This window comes from Callithrix jacchus, chromosome 3 (assembly GCF_049354715.1).
Source record: "Callithrix jacchus isolate 240 chromosome 3, calJac240_pri, whole genome shotgun sequence".
Classification (NCBI taxonomy): domain Eukaryota; kingdom Metazoa; phylum Chordata; class Mammalia; order Primates; family Cebidae; genus Callithrix; species Callithrix jacchus.
The window spans coordinates 143,383,416-143,406,836 of record NC_133504.1 but is presented as its reverse complement, the minus strand read 5'-3'; the positions used below and the strand labels follow the sequence as shown (position 1 = coordinate 143,406,836).

At 37.0% G+C, this 23,421-nt stretch overlaps 1 protein-coding gene and 1 pseudogene across 2 annotated transcripts in view; one reads left to right on the top strand and one right to left on the bottom strand.

The window, feature by feature from the left end:
- Positions 1-23,421, bottom strand: part of SCFD2 (sec1 family domain containing 2) — a 446,165-nt gene that overhangs the window by 370,042 nt on the left and 52,702 nt on the right. For both annotated transcript variants that reach the window (XM_002745846.6, XM_008993346.4), the window contains exon 3: positions 17,347-17,474. In XM_002745846.6, coding sequence (XP_002745892.4) covers positions 17,347-17,474 — 128 coding nt within the window. The remainder of the gene's footprint in view (positions 1-17,346; positions 17,475-23,421) is intronic.
- On the top strand, positions 21,957-22,650 carry LOC108590731 (large ribosomal subunit protein eL19 pseudogene; annotated as a pseudogene).

Below are 23,421 nucleotides of genomic sequence, written 5' to 3'. Positions count from 1 at the left end.
ATAACTCAGATATAAGACTGCACATCTACAACCATCTAGTCTTTGACAAATCTGATAAAAACAGGCAATAGGGAAAGGACTCCCTTTTAGTAAATGGTGCTGGGAGAACTGGCCAGCCGCCATATGCAGAAAATTGAAACTAGACCCCTTCCTTACACTTTATACAAAAATTAATTCAAAATAGATTAAAAATTTAAATGTAAAACCCAAAAGTATAAAAACCCTAGAAAAAAATCTAGGCAATATCATTCAGGACATAGGCATGGGCAAAGATTTCATGACAAAAATGTCAAAAGCAACTGCAACAAAAGTAAAAATTGACAAATGGGATCTAATTAAACTAAAGAGCTTCTGCACAGCAAAAGTAACTATTATGAGAGTAAATAGATAATCTACAGAAAGAGAGAAAATTTTTGCAATCTATCTATCTGACAAAGGTCTAATATCCAGAGTCTAGGAGGAACTTAAACAAATTTACACACACAACAAAAGCCCCAATAAAAGGTGGCCAAAACACATGAACAGACATTTCTCAAAAGAAGATACATGCAGCCAACGAACATATGAAAAAAACTCATCATCACTGATCATTAGAGAAATGCAAATCAAAACCAAAATGAGATACGATCTCATGCCAGTACAACGGCAATTATTAAAAAGTCAAGAAACAACAGATGTTGGCGAAGCTGCAGAGAAAAAGGAACACTTTTACATTGTTAGTGGGAGTGTAAGTTAGTTCAATCATTGTGGAAGACAGTGTGGCAATTCCTCACAGACCTAGAACCAGAAATACCATTTGACCCAACAATCATATTACTGAGGAATAAAAATCATTCTATCATAAAGATACATGCAAGTGTATATTCACTGCAGCACTATTCACAATAGCAAAGAAACAAAATCAACCTAAATGTCCATCAGTGACGGTCTGAATAAAGAAAATGTGGTGTGGAACATCATACACCAGGGCCTGTCAGGGGTTGAGGGGCAAGGGTAGGGAGAGCATTAGGACAAATACCTAATGCATGTGGGACTTAAAACCTAGATGACAGGTTGCTAGGTGCAGCAAACCACCACGGCACATGTATGCCTATATAGCAAAGCTGCACATGCTGCACATGTATCCCAGAACTTAAAGTAAAATAAAAAACATATATAAACATATTAAGCCAAAAAAAAAAAAAAAGAAAGACAGAAAATGTGGTACATACACACCATGGAATACTATGCAGCCATAAAAAGGAATTAGATCATGTCATTTGAAGGGATATGGTGGAGTTGGAAGATATTATCCACAGCAATCTAATGCAGGAACAGAAAAACAAACACTGCATGTTCTCACTTATAAGTGGGAGAAGAATAATGAGAACACATGGACACAGCAAAGTGACCAACACATACTGGGGCCAGTCAGGAAGGTAATGCAGGGGGAGGGAGAATATCAGAAAAAACAGCTAATGCATGCTGAGCATAATACCTAGGTGATAGGTTGACAAATTCAGCAAACCACCATGGCACAAGTTTACCTATGTAATAAATCTGCATTCTTAAAATTTACCCTGGACCTTAAAATAAAATAAAATATGCAAATCAATTAATATATCACAGTAACAGAATAAAAGATAAAAAACCCATGATTATCTCAATTGATGCAGAAAAAGCATTTGCTAAAGTTCAACATCCTTTCTTGATAAAACTTCTTAACTGTTTAGGTACAGAAGGAAAGTTCCTCAACCTAACAAAGACTACTTATGAAAAACTCACTGCTAACATCATAATCAATGGTGAACAACTGAAAGTCTTTTCCCTAAAATCTGAAAGCTTTTTCCCTAAAATCAGGAAAGCCCACTTTCACCACTTCTGTTCAACACATTACCAGAGGTACTAGCAAGAGAAATCAGCTGAGAAAAAGGCCTCCAAATCAGAAAGAAAGAAAACAAAGTTATCTCTATTTGCAGATGACATGATCTTATATGCAAAAAAAAATCCTAAATATTCCATGAAAAAACTATTAGAACTAATAAATGAATTTGGTAAAGTTGCAGCATACAAAACCAACATACAAAAGTCAGCAGCCTTTCCATACAGAAACAATGATGAAGCTGAAAAAAAGAAATTAGAAAAACATCCCATTAGTGATAGCATCAAAAAATAAAATAAAATATTAGAAAATAATTTAAATAAGGAAGTATTTGTATGCTAACAATTATAAAACATGATGAATAAAATTGAAAAACACAAAAATAAATAGAAAAATACCCCATGCTCATGGATCAGAAGAAATAACATTGTTAAAATGTTCATGCTACTCAAATAGATTCACTACAAACTCTTTCAAAATTTTTCAAAAAAACTGAGAAAACAACACTAAAATTCATCTGGAACCACACACACAAAAAAAAATCCCAATAGCCAAAGTATTACTAAGAAAGATAAAATTAGAGGCATTATATTTCCTCTTTTAAAATTATGTTACAAAGCTATATTAATCAAAACAGTATGGTACTGACACAAAAACAGAAACATACACCAATGGAATATAATAGAGTATAAATCCAAAAATATATGTTCAACTAATTTCTGACAAGGGCATCAAGATGACACAATGGGAAATAATAGTCTCAATAAATGGTTCTGGGAAAATTGGATGTCCACATAGAAGGAATGAAATTGGACCTTTATTTTATACCATACACAAAAATAAACTCAAAATGGATAAAAGACCTAAATGTAAGACTTGAAACCATAATACTATTAGAAGAGAACATCAGGAAAAGGCTCCCTGACATTGACCTTGGCAATAATTTTTTGAAATAAATATAGATAAATAAATACATATATATGTATATATATAGATGTATATAAAATGGATTAATATATAATGAAATATTCAGCCTTTAAAAAGGATATCCTGTCATTTGCCACAAAATGGATGGACTTTAAGGACATAATGTCCAGTGAAATAAGCTAGAAATAGAAAGAAAAATACTGCATTATCTTGCTTATAACCATTACTGGAGATAGTAAATAAAAAAAAAAAGAAAGAAAGAAAAGAAAAATACTGCATTATCTCACTTATATGTGGAATCCTTAAAAATAAAAAAATAGGGGTACTGAGTATGATAGCTCATGCCTGTAATCCCAACACTTTGGGACGCCAAAGTGGGTAGATTGCTTGAGCTCAGGAGCTTGAAACCAACCTGGGTAACATAGCGAAACCCTGTCTCTACAAAAAATAAAAAAATTAGCCAAGCATGGTGGCACATGCCTACAGTTCCAGCTATTCAGGAGACTGAGGTGAGAAGATTGCCTGAGCCCAGGAGGTTGAGGTTGCAGTGAACTGTGATTACACCACTGCACTCCAGCCTGAGCAACAGAGTGAGATTCTGTCTCAAAAAAAAAAAAATATATATATATATATATATATGTATATATATGTGTGTATATACACATGTATATATGTGTATACATAATATATATATATATATATATATGTGTGCGTATATATGCACACACACACAGAAGATAGAGAATAAATAGTGGTTACTCACAAGAGGTAGGGGGAGAGGAAATGGGGAGAGGTCAGTCACAGGATACAAAGTAGCAGATATGTATGATGAATTCATCTAAAATTTTAAGGTACCATGAGGACAAGAGTTAAAAAAATTGAATTGCATTAGAAATGTGTGTCAAATAAGTAAATTTTAACCACTCTTGTCACAAAAACAAGTAACTACGTGAGATGACAGATGTGTTCATTTGCTGTACTATAATAACAATTTTACCAGCTATATGTTCCTATAATATCAGGTTGCCTCAAGCCTCAAATATATAAAATAAACTTTATTTTAAAAAAAGAATGATAAGAGAAAGAAGAAAACGAGGAGAAGGTGGGAGAGGAGGAGAAGGAAGAAGAAAGAAGGAACACCAATTTAAGTCGAAAGTATAGAGCCAGAGAGGAAATGCTTGAAGAGACATAAGAAATTCTGATTCCCATTTTGCAGATGAGGAAATAGAGAAACAGATGCAAAACAAGCGCTGTTGTAGGTGATTGAGTGTAAGAGGGAAGTATTTGTTTAGTGATCTTAAGGTTTTCAAACATTATTAATTATTAATTCAATAAAAACTCTTTCTGCTCTTTCTTTAGATTCTCTTTTTCCTCATACCTGCTAAATGGATGTATTACTTAGGGCTCTGCCTTCAACCCTCTCCTCATTTCATCCTCTCTCCTTGAATGATCAACCTTACATTATTTCCTTTAAAAAATTCACTACTTAGGTTGAGTGTAGTCGCTCACTATAATCCCAGTGACTAGGGAGGCTAAGGCAGGAGGAGGATCATTTGAGGCCAAGAGTTCAAGACCAGTCTGGGTAACATAGCAAGCCCTATCTCTAAAAACAAGTAAATTAAAAAAATAAAATTTTGTAAAAAGAAGGAAGTTCACTATTTAGTTCACAGCATAATCACTAGGCAATTGAATTCTAAATCTCGGCTTCCACTTCTGGAAACCATTATTCTCTTTACACATTTCCTAACCAAGATGATCCAGGAACAAATTCTACAGACAGAGTAGTTCCACTCCTAGACCTGGTAGAGTCCTCTTCACATGCAGCTGTATAACTACTGGTCATCACTTTTTAATAAGTATTATTCACCTAGGCAATAGCAATTTTATCATGCTATAGACTTCCTTCACAGAACTCCCTGAATTTCACAGTAAATTTCGTATCAGTCATCGTTAATTGACAGATTTGTTAAGTAACAGAATTCTCATTTTGCATATAGAGAAAGAGAATCAAAAAAGTTAAATAATGTCTTCATTTGAAAGCAAAATATTTTATGTGTAATACCTAATACATAATAAGCATACATACTAATTACCTTTTAAATGAATGAAAACTGTCTATTGCTTCTAAGTCTGAATGACGTCCAGAAGAAAATTTCAATGAGCTTTCCCACCTTTATTGACACAAATTTTAATTCCAATGATCTCTAGGAAAGTATGCCAATCTTAAGCCCCAGAGAATATGGGATGCTTCTAAACAATGGTTCTTAAAGATGTTCCACAAACCCCTGGGTCCCTAGGATGCTTTCAGGTAGTCAGCAAAATCAAAATCATTTTTATAATAAAACAAAGATGTTACATGACTTTCTTACTATGCTGTATTTGCACTGATGATACAAAAACCATGGTGGGTAAATCTAAATTTAGGACAAATCATGGTAGTACTCCCAAATCATACAAATAGTTTCACTTCAGAAAAACCACGATGAAACTACAATATTATTAATGTTATCAAATCTCAACCCTTAAGAAAACATCAATATTCTGTGTAAAGAGGTGGGAAATATGCAAAACGCACTTTCTGATATATATGGAAATACTGGTGTGAGTGCATGAGTTATAAACCAGACTAGTCACTTTTGCCATGGTACACAATTTTTCCTAGACGAGACAACTGAAAAATTATGGTTCTTCAGATATTCTTTTCAAATAATTGAAAAAGTGAAACTGATACTTCAAAAACAGCTGTTGACAGTTTGTACTGCCATAACAAAACTCAACTTTTTATTTGCAACTTAGAATTTTAGAAAGCTTGTTATCTACTGTTATGTCTTTATACTCCCAATACTTAGATTTTCTAATGATATCACTGGTGATATCACCAAGTGTGGTTTTATTATATTGTATAATATATATCAACATTTGGAAGATCAGTATAATTTAAAGGACCAATATTTTTTAAGAGAGTAATGTATGATGGTATAAAATATTGCATGTAAAAGGTTTAAAGTGTAGAAGACACCAATGGATTTTAATGTAATAGAGAATGAAAAATTCAATAAGTTTTTATATTCCACACTGAAACTAACCTGTAAGAAAATATCTCTTGTAAAGTTGAGGTAGTATCACAAAAGAGTATGTGCAGTTTTCTGAAAAGGCTATTAAAATATTTCCCCCTTTCCAACTATGCATATTTGTAAGGATAGCTTTTCTTCATATACTTCAACCAAAACAATATATCACAACAGACTGCATGGAGAAGCAGATCATAAGAAAACAGCTCTTCACATGCAGTTGCACTATTTTTGCAGATAGAGAAATAGATTCAAAAAAGTTAAACTTGCAGATAAACAGATGCAAGAAGGTTAAATAACTTATTTATTTGAAAGCAGAATATTTTATCTATGGGATCTAATACATAATAAGCACATATACTAATTATCTTTTAAATACAAAACAGCTGTTTTGTATGAAGTCAGACATTAGATGTGCAAAAATGTAAAATAACACCACTCTTTTCACTATCTTATTTTATTTGGAAAATATAGTTTATTTATTTTTTGTAAAAATGTTACTTTTGTTAACATATAATGGGTTTATTATTGTCATCTTAATATAAATTAATAAATATTTTTTGGCCGGGAGTGGTGGCTCATGCCTGTAATCCCAGCACTTTGGGAGGCCAAGGCAGGCAGATCACGAGGTCAACAGATGGAGACTATCCTGGCCACATGGTGAACCCTGTCTCTACTAAAATATACAAAAATTAGCTAGGTGTGGTGGCACATACCTGTAGTCCCAGCTACTCGGGAGGCTGAGGCAGGAGAATTGCTTGAACCCGGGAGGCAGAGGTTGCAGTGAACCAAGATCGTACCACTGCACTCCAGCCTGGCGACAGAGTGAGACTCCATCTCAATAAATGAATAAATAAATAAATATTTTTAAATACTGTTTGTTTTCTTTACTAATATGTTGTTTTCTAATTATCCATCTATCCATTCATCTATCCCACATGTATCAATAGACATAATTCAAATAAACAAAAATTACTGAGGAACTCTTTGGGTTTTTAAGATTGTAAAGGGGTTGTAAGACCAAGAACTTTGAGAACTGATACTCTAAATCGGTGTCACTCTTAGATTCCACAGGACAGTGTAAGAAAAGTAGCCCATTAAATAAATATGTAACAAATACCACTGACACTATTCAATAATTTGATTATTCCATGAACATTTTTTGGGTATATAGTAAGTTCAAGGTCCTGCATTAGGTGCAAAGAATACTAAGAAGCATAAGTAAGAGTTTTCAGCTCCAATTACTCTGAGTCTGGTGGTAACTGCTGTAATATAATAATAGTACGAACAAAGGGATGAGATCTGTGATAATGAAAATGTTGGGAGCGAGGTGGAAACCCAGGAGACTGAACCATAGGAAATGGGCTTTTATGTATTTATTTATTTCAGAGTGGAGAGTGGAAGTAGAATAAGGCTCTAACATTGGTGGCAGTCATTAAGTAGCATCTATGTGCAAGATACAACAGGAGATACAAAGATATCTACAGTCTTCTAGGAAATGAGAAATAACAGAAGGCATGAAACAATTATCAGAAAGAGGGAGAGATCAGAAGAGCAGAGTGGCACGAAGACAAAGGGAAAAGAGCCCAAGAAAGAAGACGTAATCAGATGTTAGAGGGACATCAAGAGGAACACTAAGTGTCAGAAAAGAAATTTGTAAATAGAATTAATAATTATTAATTATTAATTCAATGAAAACTCTTTCTGCCTCTTTCAATTGAAAATAAAAATATTCATTGTCTCTCTGTTACTCATCCATACTCATCAGGCAATCTATTCTTTCAAACTCTAAGTACTAAGCCACTCACTGTGTACCAAGCCAATGGCCAATGAAGGACATGACATGGACACTATCTAGCAAGGTTTTTGATCCACACACACTTAACTATATCACACCATGGTAAGTGCTGAAAATGCAACCAGAAAAAGAGCTGTGTGTCCTTAGAAGCCAGAGCAATTAATTCAGCCAGCTGAGGGAGTGAAAAGCAGGGAAGCAGATATGGTTCCACAGAGACAGTACATCTGTATTTGGTCATGAAGAATCCAATGGATTTTGACAGAAAAGATATACATTTGTGTGTGTGAATGAATGTGTTGGAAGGTGAGTGGTTATATTAATCAAGGTATTTGCAGGAAAAAGATGGCATACCAATTGCATCCTGGCAGGAAGAAGCCAGGCAAACAATATCCTAAATACACTCTCCTCTCACCCTCTAAATCTCCTGCCCATGTCTCTCACAGGTCAAACTCAAATGAGAGGCAAAGCCCAGAAGAGTCAGTCCATGACAGTCAGTCTCCAGAGGCACAGGTAGAGAGGGGCAGAGAGTGATCTAGAGAAAAAACCGAATGAAAGTATTTCAGACAGACAACAAAGACCTGGATCTGCAAAAGTTCATGTGGGGGAGTGGATAATAGAGAGGGAAAGCAATGAGAATAGGTGGGTGAAGCATGAGGCTAGAGGCAGAAATGTCTTTTTTTTTTTTTTTGAGACAGAGTTTCGCTCGTTACCCAGGCTGGAGTGCAATGGCGCCATCTCGGCTCACCACAACCACCGCCTCCTGGGTTCAGGCAATTCTCCTGCCTCAGCCTCCTGAGTAGCTGGGATTACAGGCATGTGCCACCATGCCCAGCTAATTTTTTTTTGTATTTTTAGTAGAGGCAAGGTTTCACCATGTTGACCAGGATGGTCTTGATCTCTTGACCTCGTGATCCACCCGCCTCGGCCTCCCAAAGTGCTGGGATTACAGGCATGAGCCACCATGCCCAGCCCAGAAACGTCTTTATAAATAGCATGCTTAGACGTTCAGATACTATCCTGAGGCAATGGGGAACCACCAAAGGGTTTTAAGCAGGGGCATGGTATAATCATACCTGAGCTTGTATCTCTATAGATGCTACCTCCCCTAACCCCCAGTTGTTTGACTTCTCTCTCTAAAAAGAGGCCTGATACAGAAGTCAGACAGATTCAGCTTGTATCCTGGCTTACTTGCTATGTAACCCATCAGTCAGGACTCAGTCAGAAGACATTAAACACACCAGCAACGTGAACAGAGAAAACTTAACATACAGAATTGTTATCTGAGTAACTGAAAGGATAAAGAGAACACCAAGGTACCAGGGAGGTAACAACTACACAGAGGTAGCTCCCATCACTAGGGTGGAGGAAACAAAAGCAGGAGATTGAAGTTATTAAAACTTACAAGCTTAGGGACTGAAATGCACACCTCTGACAATGGAGCGCTACTTGGCTGGGCTGGTACCTCTGAAGAACCGGTAGCCTGAAGCTGGTTCTTCAAGTGTTAAAAGAACTGCACACTGGATTCAGCTGCTACCACAGCAAAACTTGCTACTGCTGTGGTGAAGGAGCATATTGTTGGCAAGACACTCACAAGCAGAAGGAAAGTCCACAGAAAGCAGAAAGTCCACAGAAAGCGCGACTCTTGTGGCAGGCGCAGTGGTTTTGCCGGCACCTCGGTGCGGCAGCTCTTCGTGTAGAGTAAACGGGACTGGTTCCCCTACTGACCAATGTTTGGAGCTCCGGGAAGGCAGAGCCGCTTATTACAGACTCAAGAAGAAAGCCAGACCGGAGAATCCCGGGCAGAAGAGCACCATCAGTCTTATCGCTGCTGTTTTGACCGGCGCAGTGGGTTGCTCGGAATCCATCGCTGGGAATCAATAAACTGGAGGTCCACTCAGAAACCTAATTAGAAAGGCAGTAATTGTAAGGATGAAAGATGGACAAATTTCTAACAAAGGGAAGAAACCAGCCTAAAAAGTCTGAGAATACCCAAAATCAGAACCCCTCTTCCTCTACAGGGGATTACAGTTCCTCATCAGTAACGGAACAAGCCCTGATGGAGAAAGACTGTGTTCCATTAACAGAAGTAGGCTTCAGAAGGTGGATGATAAGAAACTTCTGGGAGTTAAAAGAACTTGTTCTAACCCAATGTAAAGAAACTAAGAACTTTGAAAGGTTTGACAAAATGCTAACAAGAATAGACAATATAGAGAGGAATATAAATGAACTAACGGAGTTGTAAACACAACACACAGATCTTAGCGAAATAGGCACAAGTTTCTTCTGCTTGAAGAAGCAGAAGAAAGGATATCAGAGGTCAAAGACCAACTTAATGAAATAAAATGAGAAGACAAGAATAGAGAAAAAAGGATAAAAAGGAATGAGCGAAGTCTCCAAGAAATATGGGACTATGTGAAAAGACCTAATTTACGTTTGATAGGTGTACCCGAATGTGATGGAGAGAATGAATCCAAGCTGGAAAATACTCTTTAGGATATTATTCAGGAAAACTTTCCCAATCTAGCAAAGCAGCACAATATTCAACCCCAGGTGATACACAGAACACCACAAAGATATTCCTCAAGAAGAGCAACCCCAAGGCACATAATCATCAGATTCACCAGGGTTGAAACGAAGGAGAAAATACTAAGGGCAGCCAGAGAGAAAGGTCAGGTTACCCACAAAGGGAAGCCTATTAGACTTACAGCAGATCTCTCAGAAGAAACCCTACAAGCCAGAAGAGAGTGGGGGCCAATATTCAACATCCTTAAAGAACAGAACTTTCAGCCCAGAATTTCATATCCAGCCAAACTAAGCTTCACAATTGAAGGAAAAATAAAATCTTTTATGAACAAGCAAGTACTCAGAGATTTTATTACCACCAGGCCTGCTTTACAAGAGCTTCTGAAAGAAGCATTATACATAAAAAGGAACAACCAGTATTAGCCTTTCTAAAAATATACCAAAAAGTAAAGAGCATCAACATAAAGAAGAATTATATCTACGAATGGATAAAATAGCCAGTTAATATCAAATGGCAGTAATCCTAAATTTAAATCAACTAAATCCCCCAATCAAAAGATACAGACAAAACCTAATGGTATGCTGCATCCAGACCCATTGCACATCCAAAGATACACAAAGACTCAAAACAAAGGGATGGAGAAAGACTTACCAACCAAAAGGAGAGCAAAAATAAATAAATAAATAAATAAAAAGCAGAGTTGCAATTCTCGCATCTGATAAAATGGATTTCAAAGCAACAAAGATGTAATGGTAAAAGGATCAATGCAACAATAAAAGCTAATGATCCTAACACCCAGATACATAAGACCCATAAAGAGATTTAGACTCAACGAGACAGAAAATTAATAAGGACATCCAGGACTTGAACTCAGAACCGGAACAAGTAAACTTAATAAATATTTATAGAACTCTCCATTTTAAATATACAAAATATACATTCTCCACTTTAAATACACGAAATATTGATCGGCCATTATTAATACCCATTTTTAGAATAAAGCAATATTCCCGTCCTCTCTCCCTCTTTCTTCCTCTTTCTTCCTTTCCTTCACTCCTTTTTTTTCTTTCTTTCCTTCTCTCCTTTCAAAAAAAAAAAAAAAAAGAAAGCAGAAAGGAAGGAGCAGGCTGCTTCTTCCCCTCAGCCTTTCAGTTTTCCTCTAGTGCCCCTTATCAGCACAGGCTGACGGGGAGCCAGCTGGGCAAGCAGAATTGTGATCTGAGAGTCCCAGCCCCAGCATCACAAAGCGGGAGTTTAGATCTGAGAGACAAGAACTTAACAACTGGCACAGTAATCCTGGGAAAAAAAACAACACCTCACCTTTGTATCTTTGTGGTCTCAGTTTTCCTTGTCTGTGAAATGGGAGTTTTAAAAAATTACCAAATTTATACTATTGGGAGCATTCAATGAAACAAACTATGCAAATCTTGTTATGGTACCCAGAATAAAATAACTATTTAATAAAAGTTAATGCCCTTTACCATTCTTCAAATTGTGGTATCAACTAATTTATGAAAACAAAGATGTGTGAGAGTCAATAATCAGTATACGTCTCTTATGAGGCAGCCAGATGCTCTCATCCTTTATAAATGACTATATATCACATGGTGTGTTGGTCTTACTAGGTTTTAGCTCATCCTTTTCACAAAGTTTGGCAATGAATCCCCCTCTTCCACCCATTTCTCCCTCTTTCTTCCCCATCCCTCTCCCTCTCCCTCTCTCTCTCTCTCTCTCTCTCTCTCTCTCTCACACACACACACACACACACACACACATAACACACAGATGTGCATTCCTCTTAATCTCAGAGAACATTTTCCCCATGAAGGCAAAAGATATAAATGTGATCAAAAGACAGCTGCTATTCAGCCAGAACTGGATGAACTCAAGTCTCAAAAACAGGAAGTGGAACACTCTCAATGATGTTTTCAAAAGTACATATCAAATAAAATTTTAAAGTATATTGATGTTATGCTGTTTTTCAAAGCCGATATTGCTAAATGCTGAAATTCAGAAATGACAGTCAGTGTGGCATTGATGGAAAACAAAAATCACAAACCTTTTCTAGGATTAAGAGAAGCACAGTGCAGCGTTCAAAATAGGGGAAAAACAAGACAACATCTTTATTCAGTTCTCAGTTCTGGAATTCACATTTTAGGAGGGATGCTAACAAACTAGAGCTCTGCCAGTGACTCAAAGCTAGAAGCAAAACGTGGGAAAGGCTTGTCTTTTCACAAACAGTCGAAAGAACTCATCATATTTAATTTGGAAAAGAGACAATGGTGGTGAGTTTATAGGGCTGACACTAAGATGCCCCAGAACTAGGAGAGCAAATTAAGAAGTATCACATTATACTGGATCAGATTATCATCTAGAAACACAACTACAGAAATCTTTCCATAGAAGTGTGACCACAGAGGATTGGGAATCCCAAATACAGTCAAGGGGATGTTGGTGGTGTGGGGAGAAGGGGTCAGGAGGAATTAACAGAGTCAGGAAAGAGGGAATGGAATGGAATTATAACCAGGCTGAACATGAAAAAACTATTTAGAATTCTGCTTTAAAAAAAGACAGGGTTATGAGAAGGGAGCTATTTAGCATAATGCCTAGAAAAAGATGAGTGAAGTGGAAAGAATAAATTAGTACATTTCCAAAAAGGAAGGGGGAAATCATCTAACGATCTGTTTGCTTTGCATTCACTCTCGTCAAATACCCTTCTCATAATTTAGTTTCCTATGTAGATTTTCCCATAGACAGAGAATACAACGACAGCTTACTCATTCCATTTTGCTTGATAGTCATAACTTCACTCTGCTCAGAGCTTTTATTCTCCTTCCAAATTCCAAAAAATAGCTATTTCCCCTATTTAATGGACAAAGAAATTGAAGTTTGGCTAATAAGTGGCAGAACTGTGATTCACCCTCAGATATAATTGACTTTGTACTCCATCACAATCAGAAGAGGCTAAAGTCACAGAAAACACAAAGAGACATGTAAGAAAGTGGCATGAGTCTAGCAGTGAATGCTGCAAAGAAGTCGAGAAGGGTGCTGACTGGCAAAAATATCCTTATATTTAGTGGTCTGGGAGACTTCCCAGTAAAAAAGTGTCATGAGCCAGACTGCACTACATTAGGAAGAAAATAATAAAGAAACAGAGGCTAAATCGTTCTACTATAAGGACACATGTACACGAATGTTCATTGCAGCACTGTTTACAATAGCAAAGACCTGGAATCAACCCAAATGCCCATTGATAATAGACTGGATTGGAAAAATGTGGCACATATACACCATGGAATATTATGCAGCAATCAGAAATGATGAGTTTGTGTCGTTTGTAGGGACATGGATGAATCTGGAGAACATCATCCTCAGCAAACTGACACAAGAACAGAAAATGAAACACCGCATATTCTCACTCATAGGCAGGTGATGAAAAATGAGAACACATGGACACAGAAAGGGGAGTACTAAACACTTGGGTCTATTGGGGGAAAAGGGGAGGGCTAGTGGGAGGGGGGAGGTGGGGAGGGATAGCCTGGGGAGAAATGCCAAATGTGGGTGAAGGGGAGAAGAAAAGCAAAGCACACTGCCATGTGTGTACCTACGCAACTGTCTTGCATGCTATGCTCATGTACCCCAAAACCTAAAATCCAATAAAAAATTTAAAAAAAAAAACGTTTCTTCAGACATGCACACACACACACCCCTGATACAAAAGAGATAAATGAAGATTAAAAATTGCATCAAATTCAGAAAAAAAAAGAAACAGAGGCATCAAGCATAGAAAACTCAAGAAATCTGGCTACAAGAAAAGACAGTATCTTAAAGATACTGTTTCACTTCAGCTCTAGTATAATAGGATAGTTCTGCATCCATTAAACACTGGAGAACATGTCCATTTGGTAGAGAACTATGACACAAATAAGTGAAGTTCCTCAACCACAATCATATTCCAGTGAAAGATTCTCCATAAAATGTACCAGAGTTTGAGATGAGCATCATTTACTCATTTCTTCTGTGAGGGGCCATTTTAGATTCAAACAAATGGATTTCTTATGGTCTATTTGTCTTGTTACTATCAGAATACATTTTTCATTATGAAAGCCAGTGGGAAAAATGCAATTCCATTTCAGTGTTTTAAAAGTCACTTTTCTGGAACATGTCTATTTAGTTAACTGACAATTTAATAACAAGCTCTCAGAAAGATGACATGTTTATATGTGCAATGATAAAATGAATTTTTTTCTGTGTTTTAGCAATTAAACTTTTTTCCTTTAAGTGGACGATGTTTATTTCTCTTGGTGCTCATAATGCTTTAACATGAACTTACCTTGTTCCGAGAAATTTTCTATTTAAGATCTGAGGTTTCAATTACGGGATCCCTCTCCATAAATTTAAATACAAGAGAATCCTGAGTCTAGAATTAAAATCTGTTTAACATCTTAAAAATACTAGAAGCCTTTATTATAGCCAGAAAAAATTTATACTTCAGTAGAAACTATAGCAAGGATGGGAGAATTGTGCTTTTATAAAATCCACTTTATAGTTTTAAATGCTCTGTGATAAGCTATATGATAGGCAGTTTTCAAAAATCAATGTTTTACTACGGTTACAAGTTCCAGCTCTTTTCCTTACTATTCATAGTTATGTATCTGTTTATATATGAAAATGAGACACAAGAAACTCTGGCTAGTGATATGAAGCAAAAATGGGCAGCCACACTGTGTTATCTGTTACTAAACTGTAGTTGGCACATGAATAGAGTATGCTTTAAATCAATTGTTTTGGTCCTTCTTACAACAGAATTCTGCTAACAATCCTCTGTTTCTTTCCTTCTTTCTTCCTCTTACTCCCACCCCAACCCCTATCTGGAGTTTTGAGATAAAGCAAACCATTCCATCTAAAAAAAAAATTTTTTTTTTGGTTGACAGAAAACTCAAACATTTAACTGTGATTTCCTTATGGGATTGCCTGTCATTTTTATAAATTTCTGGCTCTGATTCTTTTTCAAAGATACAGCCCTTTAGAAAAGTAGTTTGTTGATCTTTCGAGAGTCGTGAATCAAGCAATAAAAATTGATTTATGCTCTGTAACAGCATCATAATGTTGTATCACTGAAACACAATATAAATTAACCATATTATCAAGACCCTTTGTGCATTCCTACTTGCCTTGATTCACGAAAAAAAATTTTTTTTTTTTTTGAGATAGAGTCTCACTCTGTCACCCAGGGTGGAGTACAATGGTGGGATCTCACCTCACTGCAACCTCTGCCTCCTGGGGTCAAATGATTCTCCTGCCTCAGCCTCCTGTGTAACTGGGACTACAGGAACGTGCCACTACACCCAGCTAATTTTTGTATTTTTAGAGGAGGGTTCACCATGTTAGCCAAGATGGTCTCAATATCTTGACCTCATCTGCCCACCTTGGCCCCCCAAAGTGCTGGGATTACAGGCATGAGCCAAAGCGCCCAGCTGATTTACAATATTAATTAGTTCTTGTTTTAACATGCTTATGAATAAGACACTTGATAAGGTAAAAACACTTGTTCCTAATGTGTACCTAGGGCTATGGAAAGGAAAGGAGAGAGGGGGTTGGGGGATGGAGGGAGAGAAGGAAGGGAAAAAGGAGGAAGAAAGGAAAGAGAATTAATAGTCAAATGCCCGGAAGTCTCAGTGCAGCAACTTTGAGACCCACTCTAAGGGTAAGGGGCCAGGCTAGGACATGTCTGTCTGCTCAACTGTTTTTAGTAAAGCAGTTCATGTATTAATTCAAAACTAATAAAAGACCTCTCACCCTTCAAAACCACATGTAGGACTTCTGGTATTGGTTCTATGAATTAGCATGATTTTATAAATAAAGTATACATTATCTGGCATCAAAATTCTTGGATTTGAATTCCAGTCCTACTACTTATCAGGTATATGGCCTTGGGAAACTTACTTTTCTCCATTTCAGTTTCCTTATCTAAGAAATGAAATACTAATAGTATCTGTCTCATAGAATTGCTCAAAGAATGAAATAAGATAACACATGTAAAGAGTCCAAAGACCTAGCATACTGTAAGCTCTCAATTATGGTTAGTTATTTCACTTTTCTTAACATCATTATGCTCCTTGAAGCCCTCAAATATGGTCACCTAATACACTAAAAGTCACATTTTTTTCATGTTATAATCCTATAACTTTTTCCTTCCTAGGTTCATCCATATTTTTCTACTTCCAAATTTTGTTCTGTTTCACCTTACTTTTATTTTTGCCACCATAAGCAATCAAGAACTTGGGCTATGACTCTCAGCGAAGAGAAAGTTTCCCATCCAGTAAAATGTACTAATATTTACTGAATACCTAAGAACAGATTATAAGAGAGAAACCTTATTTTTAAAAGAAAAAATAAAATTTTGCAAGCTTCCAGAAACAAAGTCTACCTATTAACTAGATTCAATATCCATATTTAAATATTTCTGTATCAATAAAATTATTTAATATTTTGATAAGCCAAATTTCTTTTCTAAAATCAAAACAGTTCTGTGGTTCTCTGACTTTTTGATTTAAAAAAAGCCATTTAAAACTTAAATTCCATTGCACTTATATTCGTCTAATACCAAAGACAAAGCTGGATGTGAAAAAAAATGAGAAATCGAAAAATTAGGTGTGTAATATTAGTGAAAAAGAAATAACACTTATGTGACTTGACAATTAGCACTGTAAGGATGAGGGACCAGGCCAGAGAATGTCTGCCTGCTCAATTGTTTTCTCAGTATAATTTCATTCATTAATTCTAAAGTAATAAAAGAATTTTCACCCACCATAAGTGGGGGAATGAGGGCAGACTGGGAAAAAAAAGGGAGTGGGGTAGAAGAGAATTAAGGAGAGGTGGTCCAGGCCAATTTTGATAGTTCTAGAATAGATCAACAAGAAACTAAAGTAATTATTCTTTGTAAGCAAAATCTCTCCTAGAATTCCCAAAGCTAACTCTAAGAAAAGTGGTCATTGCTGAACCCAAGGGCAGCGTGCACATATTCCTTCCCTATTCTTTCAACAGTATGCAAAAGTTGTTAATACTTTGACCTAGATTCTATGTTGGCTAGGTTGGCCCACAATTCAGAGCAGGTTTAAATAAGCTTCCCCAGAGTCTGCCTGTGTCCTAGGTTTAGGCTTACCCATACTCATCTTGATTGGCAGGTTCTCTCTGCTTGCTGCTTCCACTAGATGTCTCCGAACCTCCATCACTGCCTCTTTGTGCTTGGTGTTCAGTAAAGCTTCCCACAGGGCTTTGGCTGTGGTGTCACTGCAGGAAACCCACAAAAAGAGCTTTAGAATAAATTTCTACTGGATACTGGAAAGGGTTGGAAGCAAAATACTTTTTTAAATGTATTTTCTGAGCATTAATGTAGTCTTTCCTACTGAGAGGCTAAGCATTAGGATTAAATAATGTCTAATTCACATAATCAGCACAAAATATTGAGAAATTAAGAGAACAATAAAATCAACCCAAAAAAGGGAAGAAAAGCTATACTGTGTCATGAAAAATGTGGGAAAACTATGTGCTAAATTTTTTTTTCAAGATTTTGCACTTAAGTCTTTCAGAGTGCAACTCAACATCACTAGAGTAAGCCAAAATTAAATGTAAGCCAAAATTAAATGACTGTCTCAAAATGATTTGCCAGTGATTATAAGCAATATATCAATTTGAGATTAAATACTTGTCTGAGAAACACAGCAATCAGCAATGAGCATTTCATTCAAAAATTACTCTATAGACTTCCTAATTAATAGGCTTCCTACTTACTGAAAATCAGGAATTATGCTAAATAACCATGGCCTGAAGTATCCCACTTTGGTCCTTAGGTTGGAAGGATGGTACTTACTAAAACCTTTACAATTAACCGTTGATAACAGCACGAAGCACTGCATTATATGCAAGGTCTCATCTGGGCTCACTTCCCCAATAGCCCTCTGTCTCACCCAACATGCCATGTCCAAGTTATAAATGAAGGCAGTGTTCTCTCCGGAAGATCTCTGCCATATAGCCAAGTATACACATTTGTAGTAACGTTTTAAAAACTGAATGCAAAGAAACAAGGATGGCTTCTGTCCCTTTCTAAAGACTTTTTCCTCTACTTAAAGCCTCACTCACCCTCCTACTATCCTCTTAGTCATAGTTCAAAAATAAATACATATTCAATTTAGTTTTAAAGTTATATCTATTAAGATTTTAATTTAATTTTAAAGTTATACCTAATAAGATATATCTTACAGGTTTGAATTTGATCTGGAATAACAGAATGATATATTTTTACACTGAGTTTAATGCCTGACACATCATACTCTTTCACTGAATAGATTTTATCATCTATTTTTCCATAATGAACTAACATTACTGCTCAACATACTCCACTTGTTTTAATCTGATCAAATCTGTCACCATTATAATTCTGCATCTAATATTCTTCAGTTAAATTTAAGTAAGCAGGTAAACCAATGCCAAACCCTATATTTGGTTGCGAAATAGATTTTTTTTAAAGCTTTGAATGGCATAGTTTGGAAGACAAGGCAGATACAAAAGCAAAGAAATTACTGAAAAAGTTTGGTAATAAAATCCATGGTTGATGCTTGCAGAGGTTTTTATGCAAGTATAATCCCAGCAGGGAGGATAGGGACTGAAGAAATGATTTCTACTGGAAATGATGAGCAAGTAAAAAGACACATAAGCTCTAAACGCAGCCTGGGAAGAAGTTAAAACTCAACCTGGGAAGGAAAATGGTAAAAACAAACAAAAAAAATCGAGAAAAATATAAAATGTTGGTCACAAAACAAGAGAAACAAGAGAAAAGAGGACATTTCAGAATGCACAAAATCCTAGGAACATGACCCTGAGGAGCACTATTCTGTTGCATGCCAAGGCGCACAGGGAGGGACAGTGGAAGGAGGGCATAAAACAAGGTGCAGTCACACTCTGGGGATTCTGCATTCCTTGCCAAGTCATGTCGACTTTGATAGGAAGTGACAGGAAGCCAAGGAGCGTGTGATTGGTTTCACTTTGAGAAGGAAAGCACAGATCAGTAGTTATGAATACAGTCTTTATCATAATTCAAAAGTAGGTCTGTTTGCTATGGGGCTTTCAGAAAGTTACTTAATTTCTCTAAAGCTCTGGAGGCAGTCGAAGAACCATCAGAGAATTCTGAGCATGGGAGTTACAATCTGTTTCCCAAACTTATCCTCCATAATTGTTCTCTAATTTTAGTCTCAAAAACACCTCTCCACAAACCACAGGGATTTCTCACATAGTCTCAATGCAACCCAGAACTTTCAGAGTAGATTGTCACTACCCTTCTCTTTTCCATGAGAATATGTATCTAGCTAATACGTCTCTAAGATCGCAGTAGGTTGGGTAACGTTGTGGTTGCCCTATCAGATTGGTGCAGTGGTTTATAAACTCTGGAGTCAGATAAATCTGGGTTCAAACTCCAACCATGCTCCTCCTCACCCACTCCAAATACATGGCCTCCTAGATCATGCTCCTCTCCAATTCCAAGCACAGGGATCTCTTTCTCTCCTTTGCCAGGAATACTCTTCCTAGAAATCTCGCTCTCTCCCTCTAGGTATCTGCTAAAATGTCACCTTATCAGAGAGGTCTCCCTTACTGCCCTGCATAAAAGAGTGACAATGCCTATTGCAGTACCTTATGTTAGCACTCTTTTGTCTCCATCCTGGGGTTTACTGTTCTGCATAATCCTAATTACCAGCTGGCTTATTATGTTTCCATGTTTATTTGTTTGTTGTCTGTCTCTCTCATAAAAAGTGGGGTCCTTCTATGAAGGCAGGGACATTGTTCTACTCATTGCTAATTCTTCACTACCCAGAACAGTATAGATCTGTGGTAGGTACATTCAGTAAATATCGAATAAATGACACTTGTTAATTGTGTAACTGTATACATAATTAATGCTCTCTTTTTCCTATCTGTGGAGTTGGAAGTAATAATAGTGAATTCACAGGGTTGTTGTAGGATTAAATAACATAACTCATTTAAAGCACTTTCCCGATTCACAATAAATGTAAGTTGTGTGGTAGTTTTTGTAGTTGTTACTAGTATTACTATTGTTATAAGTGGTATTATCTTATATTCATAGTCTTTAATTCAGCCTGTTCAAGAGTTAGTGATATATTGGATGAATTCATTTACTTAATTTCACTACGTTTATTCATATAGATGTACTAAAGTCATTTGAAGTTTGTACACTCTTGTCTATTCCAACAGTTTAGAAGAAATACATAGTTTCCATGATCTCTAACAGGTCATGTTTTCTTGAAAATTGTTTTACTGATATTGACAAATTCTGAATATCTAGATACTTGTGAGAGTTCCTAATGTCTACTTCCGGTCCTAAACAGTTTTAACACATCATACTAACTTCACATTATACATGGTCATTTTAAGTTTATCAAGGGTACATTTACAAGTTAATTAAGGTTCTCTGAATAATTGGCACTGAAGAAAGTCTAAGTCATACTTACTGGTATCTCTTTTGTCTCCTGTACCCACTTCTTCACCAAGTCACTCTATTACTGCAATGTGGTAATTCACACATGTACACCTGTATCACCATCTGAGTTGAGTATGGCAGTTAAGTCACTGCCTTTCTCTAATATGCTCATAAAAGTTGATCGAGTAGGCAATATTTCACACAACTGAAGTTTCACATGAAATCAACTTCCTGATATTAAATTTTATGTCAAGAAAAGTTCATGAAAATCCACTCTATAACTGCAATAGCAGATTGTATGTAATTCTTTATCATTTCCAACTGTGTAAAACTTTGTTTTCCTACTGGGGAAGTAAGCAATACAGAGAGGACGATATGCAATCGCCAGTGTGGTAGATTAGTAGTAGACAGGACTGCAGAGTAGCAGGGGCACAGGTTCTGGACCAAACAACACAAGGTGCTGGTTTTGCCACCTACTAGCTCTAATTCCCTAGGAGGACTTCTCTCTATACGTTTTCTCCTCTGTTAAATGGGGACGGTAATAGCACATATTCAGTAAGTTGTTATAAGACTCGAATGGGCTAATACGTCTAAAGCACCTAGAACGAAGCCTGGCGCATAACTGCCACAGTCGTAGGAGCAGCAGCAGTAGTAGTAATAAAAGAAAAATCAAGGGGCAGACTTTTCCTGTAAGATATAGAAGAAAGCCTTCTGTAGAACTGCAGTAGTCTTCCCCCGCCACTTGTATACATATATGTACAATCACTGTCAGCAGCTTCATTTGCTAATATGAAAAGGTCAACAATAGATAATGTAGAATTCATACACACTGAAAACTCCAACTCGAACCATCTCCCTATATATGACAAGTTGATATAAAGAACTTTTATTTTTCAGGAATAAAATTAAGAACCTTACTATAGCTTACTTTGAAACTGACAGCTATAGGAAGTTAGTGTTTTTCTTACAAAGATTTTTTTTTGAGACGGAGTCTCGCTCTTGTTACCCAGGCTGGAGTGCAATGGCGCGATCTCGGCTCACCGCAACCTCCGCCTCCTGGGTTCAGGCAATTCTCCCGCCTCAGCCTCCTGAGTAGCTGGGATTACAGGCACGCGCCACCATGCCCAGCTAAATTTTTGTATTTTCAGTAGAGGCGGGGTTTCACCATGTTGACCAGGATGGTCTCGATCTCATGATCTCGTGATCCACCCGCCTCGGGCTCCTGAAGTGCTGGGATTACAGGCTTGAGTCACCGCACCCGGCCGTCTTACAAAGATTTTTGGAGCTCTTTCATTTCGCTGCTGCGGCCACATCCTTGAGTATGCCAGGCTTCAGAAGAGGCTCGCCTTTAGTGTCCTCCGCTGTGGCAAAAAGAAGGTCTGGTTGGACCCGAATAAGACCTATGAAATGGCCAATGCTAACTCGAGTCAACAGATCCGTAAACTAATCAAAGATGGGCTGATCATCCGCAAGCCTATGACGGTCCATTCCCGGGCTCACTGCAGGAAAAACACCTTGGCCGACCGGAAGGGCAGGCACATGGGCATAGGTAAGCGTAAGGGTACAGCCAATGCCCGAATGCCAGAGAAGGTTACGTGGATGGGGAGAATGAGGATTCTGCTCCGGCTGCTCAGAAGATACCGGGAATCTAAGAAAATTGATCGCCACATGTATCACAGCCTGTACCTGAAGGTGAAGGGGAATGTGTTCAAAAACAAGCGGATTCTCACGGAACACATCCACAAGCTGAAGGCAGACAAGGCTCGCAAGAAGCTCCTGGCTGACCAGGCGGAGGCTGGCAGGTCTAAGACCAAGGAAGCAAGCAAGCCCCTTGAAGAGCGCCTCCAGGCCAAAAAGGAGGAGATCATCAAGATTTTGTCCAAGGAGGAAGAGACCAAGAAATAAAAGCTCCTCCTTTGTCTGTACATACTGGCCTCCGTGATTACATAGATCAGCCATTAAAATAAAACAAGCCTTTAAAAAAAAAAAAGATTTTTTAAAGCAATGACTTTCATTTCAGCTTATCTCTTCAATTTAGTTACTGTGAAATACTGTAGGACCTTTTAAAATTACAATTATTACATATACAAGGAGTTCAAATTCTATATTCTATTTCCAGACTGACTTATTAAATGGTTGTACAACTCTTGGGTCAGAAGCAAACATTAGAGGTAATATTAATCATCTTTATATCTTCAGCAGGACTCTACCTAACCCAGTAGAGACAGATTTAAAAATCCATTTTTAGTTTTTGAAAGCACCTAAAGAAAATTTTATAATATGCCTGAGAAAAACGCTACAGCTTCAAACAAATCAAAACTGCAATTAGACTTATTTATGCCTAATCTAAACCCTTTGTGTTCTACTATAAACCTCCTTCATCTTGCTTAATCTTTTATCTTAAGTTCAGGAACAGCTGGTCAGCATCTTTTTAATAACCAGGACCACCCAAAAAGAGTTGCTGGGTTTTTTTTCCTAATGGCCAAATTAAGAAAAATTTTTGAAAGGTAAATAAAATATAATGTTAAATGTAGTTTCAAAACCATGACTCCATACTACATCAAAAGTATTTCAGAATGTACAAAACTTCTTATACCTCATTTGATCCTTGCCTCCTGAGCTAAACTATTCTCTGAGGCTCCTTAAATCCATTCCAAAGAGCCTCAGAGAAGGCAATTGACTGACTTAAGTATACTCAACTTGTAAATGGCAAACTCACAACTCATCCTAAGGCAAATGGCTTCTTCC